General features: G+C 44.1%; 1 protein-coding gene across 1 annotated transcript in view; it reads right to left on the bottom strand.

Annotated features, from left to right (window-relative positions):
- LOC140116439 (transmembrane 4 L6 family member 1-like) overlaps positions 1-16,364 on the bottom strand; it is a 31,698-nt gene that overhangs the window by 12,077 nt on the left and 3,257 nt on the right. Inside the window, exon 2 of the mRNA XM_072132966.1 lies at positions 1,832-2,014. Coding sequence (XP_071989067.1) covers positions 1,832-2,002 — 171 coding nt within the window. The 5' untranslated portion in view covers positions 2,003-2,014. The remainder of the gene's footprint in view (positions 1-1,831; positions 2,015-16,364) is intronic.

Below are 16,364 nucleotides of genomic sequence, written 5' to 3' on the forward strand. Positions count from 1 at the left end.
TAATAAGCATATACATAAAACAACGTGTACACAAGGACAAGCAACTTTCCACTGACTAATAAAACATAAAACAAAACATAAGATAACAATTGGGAATGTAGCACTTATAAAGTAGATTGCAGACAGTAAATTTACTTTAAGGCAACCACAAGGCTGATGTGGCAGTGGTTAAAATGAATTAAATACCCCTGTTCTATAGGAAGCTTCATGGCCGTGCACCTGTGTGACATCACATGACCAGGGATATAAGGAGCCGTGCACCTGTGTGACATCACATGACCAGAGATAGAACAAGCCGTGCACCTGTGTGACATCACATGACCAGGGATATAAGGAGCCGTGCACCTGTGTGACATCACATGACCAGAGATAGAACAAGCCATGCACCTGTGTGACATCACATGACAAGGAATGTAATGAGCCGTGTACCTGTGTGACATATGACCAGATATATAACGAGCTGTGCACCTGTGTGACATCACATGACCAGGAATGTAATGAGTCGTGCACCTGTGTGATATCACATGACCAGGAATGTAATGAGCCGTGCACCTGTGTGACATCACATGACCAGGGATATAATGAGCCGTGCACGTGTGTAACATCACATGACCAGGGATATAATGAGCCGTGAACCTGTGTGACATCACACGACCAGTGTTATCCATAGAACATAAACAATGAAGCTTCCTATAGAATGACAGCAAGCAGAGATCTAGAAAACAGTGAGGAATTGATGCAGAAAGTATATTGGAAAATTGTATAACTTTTCACTATACAAACAATATCAGTTATTTGCTGAAAGTGGAAGATCCCTTTAACTTATTTATTAAAATGTGTCTGATAAAAATTTACATGAACTCTCTGGGGCCCAATAAAATAATATATTGTTCTGGATCACAACTGCTCTCCTCCTATTTGTCTTCTGAAATTTTAGGAAACAATAGGAGAAGCTGTCCATCCAATCACTGGCTGAGGTGGTTCTACAACCTACCAATGATTGGTGAGTGGGCGTCTTCTAGTGTTTCCTGGCATGTTAGAAAACATGGATTAGGAATTATTGTAACAGAGCAGGGGGAGCAATAGTGAATGTTTCATGTGGAGAAGGAACAATCAGAATTCACTGGCAATTTTTTTTGTAAGATTCTATTCGAGTCTGAATCTATTTGGTCTGAATTGATGTTTCTTTAATCGTCCTGTAAAATTGTAAATTTTCGGATTTCACTAAAGTGATGCTCAACAGACATGCAAATGGACAATAATGGAAAGCATCAAAAGTCCATAAAAATCGGTGGGCATTTTGACTGATCCATTAGACTTCAATTATTATCGTTTATACAAGATTAGTCCGATGCAATAATCAGAATCCATTAGCCCAAAAATTCCCAGACTTCACAAATCAACAAAAAAGATTTTATATAAATTGATTTAATCTGACCCAGTATTTCTGTATAGTATTTAATTTTGTGACCCTGCCATATCTAATATTTCAGAAGTAAACTACAAAACAAAACTTTGAATAACTTGCCCAAACTTCTGTAATCTTGAAATGACTCTGATTATCTGTCTCAATGTATACAAAAAAGCTGATTGATAATCTACAATAGGAAATGTCTAAATCCTAATGTGACTGCTCTAGTAGTGGGCAGACTACCTACATCCAGACAATACAGTATTATAATGCAATAATATTAGGGATATGTCAAAAATAATATTGCAAGCAATATGCTGCACTGTATGGGCACTGTATAAGGGTTAAGGTCCGGCACAAAGTTACTATAGTGTAGTTATTTCATATCATTCAGCTACTGCAGGTTTCATACAGACTCACCAATAATCCAGCCCCAACTATTCCATGGAAGAACCAGACAAAATCTGTAATCTGTTCCACCTCGAGGATCTTGCCGTTTGGGAAATATAAGAGAAGATTTGCAACAATAGCGCAGATTCCGAGTGGGAATAGGAGTTTTCCAATACACTTTGCACATTTCCCTGTACACATGACGAGGTCAGGCTGCAAAGACAAATTATATACTGCTATAATACAAATATGTATGTATATATAAATAACTACTATAATACTGCCCCCTATGTACAAGAATATAACTACTATAATACTGCCCCCTATGTACAGGAATATAACTACTATAATACTGCCCCCATATGTACAGGAATATAACTACTATAATACTGCCCCCTATGTACAAGAATATAACTACTATAATAGTGTCCCCCCTGTACAAGAATATAACTACTATAATACTGCCCCCCATGTACAAGAATATAACTACTATAATACTGCCCCCTATGTACAAGAATATAACTACTATAATACTGCCCCTATGTACAAGAGTATAACTACTATAATACTGCCCCCTATGTACAAGAATATAACTACTATAATACTGCCCCCTATGTACAAGAATATAACTACTATAATGCTGCCCCCTATGTACAAGAATATAACTACTATAATACTGCCCCCTATGTACAAGAATATAACTACTATAATACTGCCCCCTATGTACAAGAATATAACTACTACAATACTGCCCCCATATGTACAGGAATATAACTACTATAATACTGCCCCCTATGTACAAGAATATAACTACTATAATACTGTCCTCTATGTACAAGAATATAACTACTATAATACTGCCCCCTATGTACGAGAATGTAACTACTATAATACTACCCCCTATGTACAAGAATATAACTACTATAATACTGCCCCCTATGTACAAGAATATAACTACTATAATACTGCCCCCTATGTACAAGAATATAACTACTATAATACTGCCCCCTATGTACAGGAATATAACTACTATAATACTGCCCCTATGTACAAGAATATAACTACTATAATACTGTCCCTATGTACAAGAATATAACTACTATAATACTGCCTCCTATGTACAAGAATATAACTACTATAATACTACCCCCTATGTACAAGAATATAACTACTATAATACTGCTCCCTATGTACAAGAATATAACTACTATAATACTGCCCCCTATGTACAAGAATATAACTACTATAATACTGCCCTCTATGTACAGGAATATAACTACTATAATACTGCCCCTATGTACAGGAATATAACTACTATAATACTGCCCCCTATGTACAGGAATATAACTACTATACTGCCCCTATGTACAGGAATATAACTACTATAATACTGCTCCCTATGTACAGGAATATAACTACTATAATACTGCCCTCTATGTACAGGAATATAACTACTATAATACTGCTCCCTATGTACAGGAATATAACTACTATAATACTGCCCCCTATGTACAGGAATATAACTGCTATAATACTGCCCCTATATACAAGAATATAACTACTATAATACTGCCTCCTATGTACAAGAATATAACTACTATAATACTGCCTCCTATGTACAAGAATATAACTACTATAATACTACCCCCTATGTACAAGAATATAACTACTATAATACTGCTCCCTATGTACAAGAATATAACTACTATAATACTGTCCCCTATGTACAAGAATATAACTACTATAATACTGCCCCCTATGTACAGGAATATAACTACTATAATTCTGCCCCTATGTACAGGAATATAACTACTATAATACTGCCCCCTATGTACAAGAATATAACTACTATAATACTGCCCTCTATGTACAGGAATATAACTACTATAATACTGCCCCTATGTACAGGAATATAACTACTATAATACTGCCCCCTATGTACAGGAATATAACTACTATAATACTGCCCCTATGTACAGGAATATAACTACTATAATACTGCTCCCTATGTACAGGAATATAACTACTATAATACTGCCCTCTATGTACAGGAATATAACTACTATAATACTGCCCCCTATGTACAAGAATATAACTACTATAACACTGCCCCCTACGTGCAAGAAAATAACTACTATAATACTGCACCCTATGTACAAGAATATAACTACTATAATACTGCTCCTATGTACAAGAATATAACTACTATAATACTGCCCCCTATGTACAAGAATATAACTACTATAATACTGCCCACTATGTACAGGAATATAACTACTATAATACTGTCCCCTATATACAAGAATATAACTACTATAATACTGCCCCCTATGTACAAGAATATAACTACTATAATACTGCCCCCTATGTACAAGAATATAACTACTATAATACTGCCCCCTATGTACAGGAATATAACTACTATAATACTGCCCTCTATGTACAGGAATATAACTACTATAATACTGCCCCCTATGTACAAGAATATAACTACTATAATACTGCCCCCTATGTACAAGAATATAACTACTATAATACTGCCCCCTATGTACAAGAATATAACTACTATAATACTGCCTCCTATGTACAAGAATATAACTACTATAATACTGCCCTCTATGTACAAGAATATAACTACTATAATACTGCCTCCTATGTACAAGAATATAACTACTATAATACTGCCCCCTATGTACAAGAATATAACTACTATAATACTGCCCCCTATGTACAGGAATATAACTACTATAATACTGCCCCTATGTACAAGAATATAACTACTATAATACTGTCCCTATGTACAAGAATATAACTACTATAATACTGCCTCCTATGTACAAGAATATAACTACTATAATACTACCCCCTATGTACAAGAATATAACTACTATAATACTGCTCCCTATGTACAAGAATATAACTACTATAATACTGCCCCCTATGTACAAGAATATAACTACTATAATACTGCCCTCTATGTACAGGAATATAACTACTATAATACTGCCCCTATGTACAGGAATATAACTACTATAATACTGCCCCCTATGTACAGGAATATAACTACTATACTGCCCCTATGTACAGGAATATAACTACTATAATACTGCTCCCTATGTACAGGAATATAACTACTATAATACTGCCCTCTATGTACAGGAATATAACTACTATAATACTGCTCCCTATGTACAGGAATATAACTACTATAATACTGCCCCCTATGTACAGGAATATAACTGCTATAATACTGCCCCTATATACAAGAATATAACTACTATAATACTGCCTCCTATGTACAAGAATATAACTACTATAATACTGCCTCCTATGTACAAGAATATAACTACTATAATACTACCCCCTATGTACAAGAATATAACTACTATAATACTGCTCCCTATGTACAAGAATATAACTACTATAATACTGTCCCCTATGTACAAGAATATAACTACTATAATACTGCCCCCTATGTACAGGAATATAACTACTATAATACTGCCCCTATGTACAGGAATATAACTACTATAATACTGCCCCCTATGTACAAGAATATAACTACTATAATACTGCCCTCTATGTACAGGAATATAACTACTATAATACTGCCCCTATGTACAGGAATATAACTACTATAATACTGCCCCCTATGTACAGGAATATAACTACTATACTGCCCCTATGTACAGGAATATAACTACTATAATACTGCTCCCTATGTACAGGAATATAACTACTATAATACTGCCCTCTATGTACAGGAATATAACTACTATAATACTGCCCCCTATGTACAAGAATATAACTACTATAACACTGCCCCCTACGTGCAAGAATATAACTACTATAATACTGCACCCTATGTACAAGAATATAACTACTATAATACTGCTCCTATGTACAAGAATATAACTACTATAATACTGCCCCCTATGTACAAGAATATAACTACTATAATACTGCCAACTATGTACAGGAATATAACTACTATAATACTGTCCCCTATATACAAGAATATAACTACTATAATACTGCCCCCTATGTACAAGAATATAACTACTATAATACTGCCCCCTATGTACAGGAATATAACTACTATAATACTGCCCTCTATGTACAGGAATATAACTACTATAATACTGCCCCCTATGTACAAGAATATAACTACTATAATACTGCCCCCTATGTACAAGAATATAACTACTATAATACTGCCCCCTATGTACAAGAATATAACTACTATAATACTGCCCCCTATGTACAGGAATATAACTACTATAATACTGCCCTCTATGTACAGGAATATAACTACTATAATACTGCCCCCTATGTACAAGAATATAACTACTATAATACTGCCCCCTATGTACAAGAATATAACTACTATAATACTGCCTCCTATGTACAAGAATATAACTACTATAATACTGCCCTCTATGTACAGGAATATAACTGCTATAATACTGCCCCCCTATGTACAGGAATATAACTACTATAATACTGCCCCCTATGTACAGGAATATAACTACTATAACACAGTAATATATAATCTATATGGGGGTGTTAGAGATGTCAGACTCCTGCTGGGACACATCTACGGCACATTATGTAAATGCATATAATTAGTTGTGGATCTCACAAAGTTTAGCTTGTTTATGTGTCTCAAGATAATGTATTATGTTTAAATTTCTTGATTAGTCTGATTTCAGGAAATTTCCGTCTGACCTTTTAAATAAATAAAACTTTTTTTTTTTTCTGGCTTAAAACTTAACTCCTCAGGAACCAACACATAAACAATCTTCCAAATCACAAGGGAAAATAAACCATAACTGAATGAGGAGACGGTACAATACAATTCATAGATACTTCTCAATTACCAGGGTCAAGAATCAAGAGTTTTTTTTTTAATTGGCCTCAGTTGGCCAATAAAAAAATAAATAAATAAATATTAGAACTTTATAACTTCAATGGTCCTTATCTCCGCCCTGGTGTGGCATGTTTTTTGTTTTTTACTTTTGTTTTAACATTAGGTAGGTTCACTTTTAGAGTAAAAAATTATCCCTTAATTGCCTTTTTTAAAGGGATTTTACACGTCAACATTGCCATATTTTTATATATTTATCTATATACAAGAAGTTTACAAACATTACATTACATTATTACATAGGGTTATTGTGTGATCCTGAACAGGTGGGTTTTCATGTTAAATTTCAAGGTTTGGAAGGCGGGGGAAAGTCTGACACATTTTAGTAGAGAGTTCCAGAGTATGGGAGATGCACGGGAGAAGTTCTGGATGCGCTTGTGAGAAGACCGGATGGTCCTAAAGTTGAAGGTCCTGTGAGGAATGGAGATTACGCATGGGGTGGCATTGGCTTCGGTTGTGAGAAGAGCGGATGGTCCTAAAGTTGAGGGTCCTGTGAGGAATGGAGATTACGCATGGGGTGGCATTGACTGTGGTTGTGAGAAGAGCGGATGGTCCTAAAGCTGAAGGTCCTGTGAGGAATGGAAATTACGCATGGGGTGGCATTGGCTGTGGTTGTGAGAAGAGCGGATGGTCCTAAAGTTGCAGGTCCTGTGAGGAATGGAGATTACGCATGGGATGGCATTGGCTGCGGTTGTGAGAAGAGCGGATGGTCCTAAAGTTGCAGGTCCTGTGAGGAATGGAAATTACGCATGGGGTGGCATTGGCTGTGGTTGTGACAATAGAGGATGGTCCTAAAGTTGAGGGTCCTGTGAGGAATGGAGATTACGCATGGGGTGGCATTGGCTGTGGTTGTGAGAAGAGAGGATGGTCCTAAAGTTGCAGGTCCTGTGAGGAATGGAGATTACGCATGGGGTGGCATTGGCTGCGGTTGTGAGAAGAGAGGATGGTCCTAAAGCTGAAGGTCCTGTGAGGAATGGAAATTACGCATGGGGTGGCATTGGCTGTGGTTGTGAGAAGAGCGGCTGGTCCTAAAGTTGAAGGTCCTGTGAGGAATGGAGATTACGCATGGGGTGGCATTGGCTGTGGTTGTGAGAAGAGCGGCTGGTCCTAAAGTTGAAGGTCCTGTGAGGAATGGAGATTACGCATGGGGTGGCATTTGCTGCGGTTGTGAGAAGAGCGGATGGTCCTAAAGTTGCAGGTCCTGTGAGGAATGGAGATTACGCATGGGGTGGCATTGGCTGCGGTTGTGAGAAGAGAGGATGGTCCTAAAGCTGAAGGTCATGTGAGGAATGGAAATTACGCATGGGGTGGCATTGGCTGTGGTTGTGAGAAGAGCGGCTGGTCCTAAAGTTGAAGGTCCTGTGAGGAATGGAGATTACGCATGGGATGGCATTGGCTGCGGAGATTACGCATGGGGTGGCATTGGCTGCGGTTGTGAGAAGAGAGGATGGTCCTAAAGTTGAAGGTCCTGTGAGGAATAAAGATTACGCATGGGGTGGTATTGGCTGATGAGTTAAGAGATATATGGAGGGGACAGGGTGTGGGTGACTTTGTAGGTCATGGTTAGTATTTTAAACTGAACTCGCTGTACAATAGGTAACCAGTGGAGAGTCTGGCAGAGAGGAGAGGCAGAGGAGAAGCCAGGAGCCGGGCAGCAGAGGTAAGGATAGATTGAAGGGGCGTTAGAGAGTTAGCTGGGAGACCACAGAGAATAATATTATAATAGTCCATGCGGGAGATGATGAGGGAACAGACTAGTAATTTTGTAGAGTCAGGGAAAGAGCGGATGTGAGAGATGTTCTGGAGATAGAGGCGTCAGCTTGTAGTAAGGGTCTGGATGTTTATCGGAAAAGGAAGTCAAATGTTACTTCAAGACATCAGACTAATGGGATTGGGGAGAATGTAGAGCCATCAATTGTGATGGATAGGTTTGGTGGAAGGATGGAGTATGTAACAATAGTAAGCGATTTCACTTATACGGGTGGCCCATTTAAACAGCATTGTAGATAAAGATTAGCTTCATTATACTATGACACCATAATTATAGGTCAACGGTCCATGAAATGTCCATAAACTTTCATCCTGTAAGCAAGGGAGCCTTCCAGTGCGGACACACCTGACAGACAGGAGTGCTAGGGTCTTCATCAGGTAAGCGACAATTACAGAAATGTCATCAAAGTCATTGCTGCAGAACTGATGAAGAAACACATTTATATACCAGCTTGTATAATGAAATAAGAGAATCAATTATAAAATGATGATGATGACTACTGTGGGGACCCTGTTATTATATTGATTACTTTGGGGCCTTGTTACTATATTGGCTACTGTTGTGGCACTGTTTCTATTGACTACTCTGGAGACAACCAGAGGGGGGCAACCGTGGAGGCCCTTTACTACTGTGGGATCCTGTTACTACACAGGCTACTGTGGCGACATTGTTAATATATTGTCTACATGTGGGGACACTGTCACTATTGCAGCTACTGTGAGGGCATTGCTACTATTTTGGTTATTGAGGGAAGCATTATAGTCATCTGTACAGAAGCAAGAGAACAGTTTTAAGTTTGTGATAAGAATGTGAAGTAGATGATGAGGAAGAGTCTTCCTGCTCAAAGTCTTCATCTGTCAATTTCCAGATTTACGGTAAGTGCTTATATAACCCATGAGCTCACAATTCTGCTGCATTTCCCTCCATTTCTTCTATGAGGAGAAGCAACAAAGAGACTCTTTGCAATTCATTTTTCATATTGAGCTGCAGCCATACATGGAGCTACAGTGGCAGTAGACAGCTGTAGATGGAGCAACAGCCACAGTACACAGGCATAGATGAAGAAAAAGCTGCAGTGCATAGCCGTGCATGCTTCTAGATCTGCAGTAAATAGAGCATACATGGAGCTAAAGCTGCAGTGCACAGCCATACATGGAGCTACAACAGCAGTACACAGCCATATATAGCACTACAGCTGCAGTGCACAGCCATACATGGAGCTGCAGCAGCAGTACACAGCCATACATGGAGCTAAAGCTGCGGTGCACAGCCATACATGGAGCTACAGCAGCAGTACACAGCCATACATGGAGCTACAGCCGCAGTACACAGCCATACATGGAGCTGCAGCAGCAGTACACACCCATACATGGAGCTACAACAGCAGTACACATCCATACATGGAGCTTCAGTCGCAGTACACAGCCATACATTCAGCTAAAGACACAGTTCACAGTCACACATGGTGCTACAGTAGAAGTACACAGTCATACATGGAGCTACAGAGGTAGTACACAACCATTCATGGTGCTAAAGTGGCAGTACACATCCATACATGTAGCTACAGTGGCAGTACACAGCCATAAATGTAGCTACAGTGGCAGCACACAAACATACATGGAGCTACAGTGGCAGTACCTAACCATACATGTAGCTACAGCCGCAGTACACAGCCATACATGGAGCTACAGCCGCAGTACACAGCCATACATGGAGCTACAGCAGCAGTACACAGCCATACATGGAGCTACAGCCACTGTACACAGCCATACATGGAGCTACAGCCGCAGTACACAGCCATACATGGAGCTACAGCCACAGTACACAGCCATAAATGGAGCTACAGCCACAGTACACAGCCATACATGGAGCTACAGCCGCAGTACACAGCCATACATGGAACTACAGCCGCAGTACACAGCCATACATGGAGCTACAGCCGCAGTACACAGCCATACATGGAGCTACAGCCGCAGTACACAGCCATACATGGAGCTACAGCCGCAGTATACAACCATATGCAACACCCTCGCCGATGCAAGGCAGAGGAGTGGTTGCGAATACGTCCCACCATGTAGCTTGCAGCCTGTGTAGGGTCTAGTCAGCCCCACAGCATGTTACTACATCACACTACATAGTCCTTATAGGACACAGGGGAACATTGCAGTGGTAGATCATGCCTGGTAAGGCAGGAGTTAATTGTTTCCTGTGATGTAATATGTGTCAGCCAATCACATGTGTTACACACTGTTCTGTGAGCTGAGATGTAATTGGAGGAGTAGCCACCACCTGACCAGAGGGGAGTAACAAGATCCCTGGAAACTTCCAGAAGAAGTCAGTTCTCTCAGGAGAGAGTAGAGAGCAGTCAGACCTAGGAGTCTGCAGAAGCAGACTGGAGTAACTCCAGTATAAACTCTATACAGCTAGCATACCAGACCAGAGCAGGAAGAGCCTAGCCCCTGCCTGAAGAGTGGAACTAATAGCTAAGAGTTAGTGAGGAAAGGGGTATCATCCTACCTTTAAGGGTGATACCTGAAGCAACCCAGGACAAGCTGAAGCATCCTACTAGGACACAGCTACCTCCCAGCCTGCCCTCTGCATCCAGGCTGGCGCTCTACATCCTGTGGCTCCCTTCAACTGCATCTCAGCACTCCACTACTCTGTTAAAGGCACGTTGCTGCGGTTCCTGTCAGTTCCAATAAAGAACTGTAAGTTGTTTTTGTTCAACCTCTGCCTCCGTCTGGTCCCTGCTACTACGGCTACCATCATCACAGGCACCCTGTCCACTACACAGAGACTCATACTCTAGACACCAAAGGGTTGCCCCAGGGAGAACCGCTATAGCAGCCTCTCCCTCATCATTTCTTGCCAACACCACCCTGCTGGAGACCTGCCAGGCTGTAGGACAGCCCTCCGGTTCCCCATACCAAGCACCGTGACACTAGCGTGCCTAGGCCGCAACCACCAGCCACTCAGGTACTGCGGGCCCCGGCTGACTCCAGGCCCCCGAGAAAAGGCTAGGCCCCGGTGGGGGATGTTGCAAGTGGCGTCACGAACAGGATTTATACTTCTGTGCCTTATTCTGGCACTACAGACTGTACTTTATTACAAAGACTGTGCTGCCTAACCCTGCTGCCATTCGGGTTTAGGCCCAAGTGATTGTGTGCTTCTGCATTGAACTGTATTACCACGTGCTGTCGAGCACCGCTCCAGCACTCAAGAGGTTAAACCCTGCAAAGAACTTTGTCAGCTCTGCTACATCCGGCGCTGCCGCGCCTGAAGCATTTTACCTCACGAAACTGTGGGGCAGCAAGTAATTCCAGCCCGCCAAAACCTTCACTGGCGGGAAACCCAGATGACACACCAAGCTCCACCCACACGCCAATGGCGCGAACCCCGCCTCCTGTGGCGCAGGAAAAAATAGAGCCCGCCACAGCTCTTGGCGGGAAAGACTTGGACTCCTCCCTCTGGCACGAAGTGGACTTCCTGCCCCGCCTCAACGAAATGCCAGAACTGGTGTGGATCTTGTGCAGTGAGGTCAACACCATGTGGGGTCCTCGGCCATTCCCCTTCGTGGAACAACCGGAGTTCCTGGAAGTTCTTGAGACTATGATTGTGGTCTCTGCTCAGCCGGTCCGGAGGCCCTTCGCTGGGCACCGGCTGCATCGTGGACTGACCCGAGCCTTCGTCACGAGGACGTGCCTCCAGACAGTGACGGAGCGCCAAGCACCATCCGGGCGGTTCCTAGTGCCTCTCCCGGCTACCATGCTGGTACCGCGGGCCCACATGGAGGCGCCACGTGGGGAGGCCCCGACTCCTGTCGAGCCAGCGCCTGGGCTACTGCTGCTGTGCAACCTGCACCGAGGCCTACTGCTCCTGCCGACCAGCCTGCCATACCTGCTGTTGTGGTTCCTGACCCTCCGGCTGCTCCTGCTCCAGTTCCGGCACCTGCCCGACCACCTGCGAGACCAGGACCTGCACCGGAGAGACCTACTCCAGCACCGGCACCTCCGCAGCCTCGAGGTGAGGCCCTCCGCCGGCAACTCCGAGACGCTGTCTCGGAACAGCGACGCCGAGAGAAGGAGGCCCAGCGCTACATGGCCGGCCGATCTAAAGAAGGAGCCTGGGTGAAGCAGAACCGCACCACCGGCATGGTCCGGTACTTTGACCGGCAGCGTGGCTATGGCTTTGCCACTCAAGACTATACCGGACGGGAGGTATTTATTCCCCGCCGGTCCGTCAAAAGGCCTGATTCGCCGGAGAGACTCCATAATCTGAGGCCGGGGGAATGCATCGAGTTTTCCATGCAGGAGGGACCTTGAGGGCCGTGGGCAGCTGGCGTGATCCCGGACTCTGATGAGGACCGCTACCCATCATGTGACGAGCTGTACGAGGACGACGAATGGCCGGAGTCTCCGAACACGTCTTCTTCCTCGGCTGCGAGTCCCCGGGCGGTGACCCACGTGAATGCTCCATCCACGGTGATCGTAAATACAGGCCCCATTGCTATCCATGGGCCGGGCATGATCCAGGGCGCCACCCCCACCGTCTCCCCTGCAGGGAGCGTTGCCAGATCCCGTTGCCAGATATCCGGAGGCTCCAACTAGACCCTCATCTCCACCTGCCGGTTACCAGTGGGGTGACGACCCGGCCCCTGAAGAATCGGAGCTGGAAGGAGCCGCGGCGCTGCCGCAGGATCCCATTTACTTATTTCTGGACCCCTCCGTGGTCCCTGGCTCTGTTGAGCCCCCGGCTGGAACAGCCGACATCCCGGGCAACAGCGCCCCTCCACCTGAATGTCAGGAGGATGCTGCTGAGCCTGCAGTACCTGCAACTGCCACCGGGTGTCCCCAGCAGGCTCCTACTTCCGCTGAGGATGCACAGGATTCCCTGCTGATTCTGGATCCTGTCCCTGCTGAAACCAGCGATGCATCTGATTAACCCCTGATGGGCTGTAGCCCTCTTCAGGTACTGTGCCTATTGTAAATATTATTTCCGCTAACCCTATAGAGCCAGAGACTTTCCTGAGACTCTCACCCTTATTCATCTCAGTCAAGAGATTTTCCTTGAACTGCCCACTGTAATGTGCTATGATAGCACCCCTTCCTCTGCCACCGCAGAGATTCCTTCAAAGGACTCTGTCCCTCTACACATAGAGGAGACCCTTTGCTTCTCTATTGCACTTTTCCCCACATCAAGGGCTGTACCCAGAAGATGGACTTTGCCATTAAAGACCTTCTGTGAGACTTTTGCCAGATACTCCAAGGAAAAGTTTCTATTTCATTGCTATTGTCTTGCACTTAATGCCTTCCTTTTTAGGTATGGACATTCTGCATGCACTTTTATGCCTTCCCTTTCCAGGTAAAGAGACATTTATTTATCCTGCTACCCTGAGTAGCCTACCTATGTAACGTTTGTAACGTTCAAGATGTGTACCCATTGAGCTCCTAAGCCAATGTGAGTTTACAACATGTTTGCACTCTGTCAATATATGTCAGTAGTTTGCACTAACCTTTGATAGGCTTTTCAGATTGTAGTGTGGCTGTGTCGGACCGTCTCTATGTAAAACCCTGACCGATATCTTATGCCTCAAACCGAGGTTTGCAAGTGGGGGTAGTCCGTAAACTGCGGGTCTTTAGGGGACCGGGGGTGTTACAGAGATAGCACCTGGATGCCACTCATACAAGGGTAAGAATGTCAGTCGGCAGGTACTTATACATTTGTATAATGTCTCATTGTGTCACATATGCCCATGTAATGCATATACACACACTATATATTTGTCGCCAGGGAAGAAGTGTTTACATAACAAATATACAGGCCTTGGTGCAAGGAGTGGATTACAGTACATGACACCACACCTTTCCTACTGTACAGTTTGGTTTAATGGCGTTAGCGACCAACTGTCATACTTTGCATTTACATGTCCTTGTCTTAGTCCGACACCAACCCAGGTGCCTGTCTCCAGGACCATGGGCGGTTTGTCCCTACAGATCATGTAGCCTGCACTTCACAGAAGTGCCCCTATCTACCTCTGCGCCCCAATCAGTCTGTAGTCGAGCCAAGGGCGGCTCTTTCAATTGCCCCGGGGGTATGCAACACCCTCGCCGATGCAAGGCAGAGGAGTGGTTGCGAATACGTCCCACCATGTAGCTTGCAGCCTGTGTAGGGTCTAGTCAGCCCCACAGCATGTTACTACATCACACTACATAGTCCTTATAGGATACAGGGGAACATTGCAGTGGTAGATCCTGCCTGGTAAGGCAGGAGTTAATTGTTTCCTGTGATGTAATATGTGTCAGCCAATCACATGTGTTACACACTGTTCTGTGAGCTGAGATGTAATTGGAGGAGTAGCCACCACCTGACCAGAGGGGAGTAACAAGATCCCTGGAAACTTCTAGAAGTAATCAGTTCTCTCAGGAGAGAGTAGAGAGCAGTCAGACCTAGGAGTCTGCAGAAGCAGACTGGAGTAACTCCAGTATAAACTCTATACAGCTAGCATACCAGACCAGAGCAGGAAGAGCCTAGCCCCTGCCTGAAGAGTGGAACTAATAGCTAAGAGTTAGTGTGGAAAGGGGTATCATCCTACCTTTAAGGGTGATACCTGAAGCAACCCAGGACAAGCTGAAGCATCCTACTAGGACGCAGCTACCTCCCATCCTGCCCTCTGCATCCAGGCTGGCGCTCTACATCCTGTGGCTCCCTCCAACTGCATCTCAGCACTCCACTACTCTGTTAAAGGCACGTTGCTGCGGTTCCTGTCGGTTCCAATAACCTCCGTCTGGTCCCTGCTACTACGGCTACCATCATCACAGGCACCATGTCCACTACACAGAGACTCATACTTTAGACACCAAAGGGTTGCCCCAGGGAGAACCGCTATAGCAGCCTCTCCCTCATCATTTCTTGCCAACACCACCCTGCTGAAGACCTGCCAGGCTGTAGGACAGCCCTCCGGTTCCCCATACCAAGCACCGTGACACTAGCGTGCCTAGGCCGCAACCGCCAGCCACTCAGGTACTGCGGGCCCCGGCTGACTCCAGGCCCCCGAGAAAAGGCTAGGCCCTGGTGGGGGATGTTGCACATACATGGAGCTACAGCCGCAGTACACAGCCATACATGGAGGTACAGTGGCAGTACCCAACCATACATGTAGCTACAGCCGCAGTACACAACCATACATGGAGCCACAGCCATACATGGAGCTACAGCCGCAGTACACAGCCATACATGGAGCTACAGCCGCAGTATACAACCATACATGGAGCTACAGCTGCAGTACACAGCCATACATGGAGCTACAGCTGCAGTACACAGCCATACATGGAGCTACAGGAGCAGTACACAGCCATACATGGAGCTACAGTGGCAGTACCCAACCATACATGTAGCTACAGCCGCAGTACACAGCCATACATGGAGCTACAGCCGCAGTACACAGCCATACATGGAGGTACAGTGGCAGTACCCAACCATACATGTAGCTACAGCCGCAGTACACAGCCATATATGGAGCCACAGCCATACATGGAGCTAAAGCCGCAGTACACAGCCATACATGGAGCTACAGCCACAGTACACAGCCATACATGGAGCTACAGCCGCAGTATACAACCATACATGTAAAACATAAAGGTTGGAGCGGCACCGTGCGGAAAATCGTAGGGTGCAGGTCTTCGTGGGGGTCCGACAACCCCTCCAACGGTAGAACAAAATACACAGATGAAGCAGCACTCCAAAAAAGTTAGATGAAGAAAGTGATGTTTATTCCACCAGTGATGCGACGTTTCGTCTTTTCATTAAAGACATTCTCATGCTTGAGAATGTCTTTAATGAAAAGACGAAACGTCGCATCACTGGTG

The sequence above is a fragment of the Engystomops pustulosus genome, chromosome 2 (genome assembly GCF_040894005.1).
Source record: "Engystomops pustulosus chromosome 2, aEngPut4.maternal, whole genome shotgun sequence".
NCBI lineage: Eukaryota > Metazoa > Chordata > Amphibia > Anura > Leptodactylidae > Engystomops > Engystomops pustulosus.